Source organism: Nestor notabilis, unplaced genomic scaffold, assembly GCF_000696875.1.
Source record: "Nestor notabilis isolate BGI_N333 unplaced genomic scaffold, ASM69687v1 scaffold21980, whole genome shotgun sequence".
Lineage (NCBI taxonomy): Eukaryota > Metazoa > Chordata > Aves > Psittaciformes > Psittacidae > Nestor > Nestor notabilis.
In genome coordinates, this window is record NW_009912724.1 from 3,473 (window position 1) to 3,816 (window position 344).

General features: G+C 64.2%; 1 protein-coding gene across 1 annotated transcript in view; it reads right to left on the reverse strand.

Annotated features, from left to right (window-relative positions):
• The window catches only part of LOC104410786 (phospholipid-transporting ATPase ID-like), a gene marked incomplete at both ends in the record, with an annotated part of 3,804 nt that extends 3,464 nt beyond the window's left edge, over positions 1-340 (reverse strand). The window contains 2 exons of the mRNA XM_010021049.1: positions 6-229; positions 313-340. Of these exons, the coding sequence (XP_010019351.1) occupies positions 6-229; positions 313-340 (252 nt within the window). The remainder of the gene's footprint in view (positions 1-5; positions 230-312) is intronic.
• Positions 341-344: the final 4 nt, after the last annotated feature.

Sequence of the window (344 nt, forward strand, 5' to 3'; positions counted from 1 at the left end):
CCCACCCCCCCCAGCCCCTGTGCTGGGCCCAGGGTCTCACCGATGACGGACATGCGCTTGCGGATGTTGTTGAAGTCCAGGATGGCCAGGAGCTGGTAGGTGATGGCTCGCCCCAGCTCATGCACCGTGACCGTCTTGGGGGTGCGGGACCGGAACACAAAGCCAAAGTTTCTGGCAGCTGTGACCAGGGCTCCCTCGTCTGGGGACTGAGCCTTGTAAAACAGCTCCCCTGGGGACAGCACGGGGGTGAGAGGCAGTGCCACAGCCCGAGCCACACAGGGAGCAGGGACAGGACCCGTCCTCCGCACCCACCTTCACTCTTCTCCTCGGACATGACAGTGTGG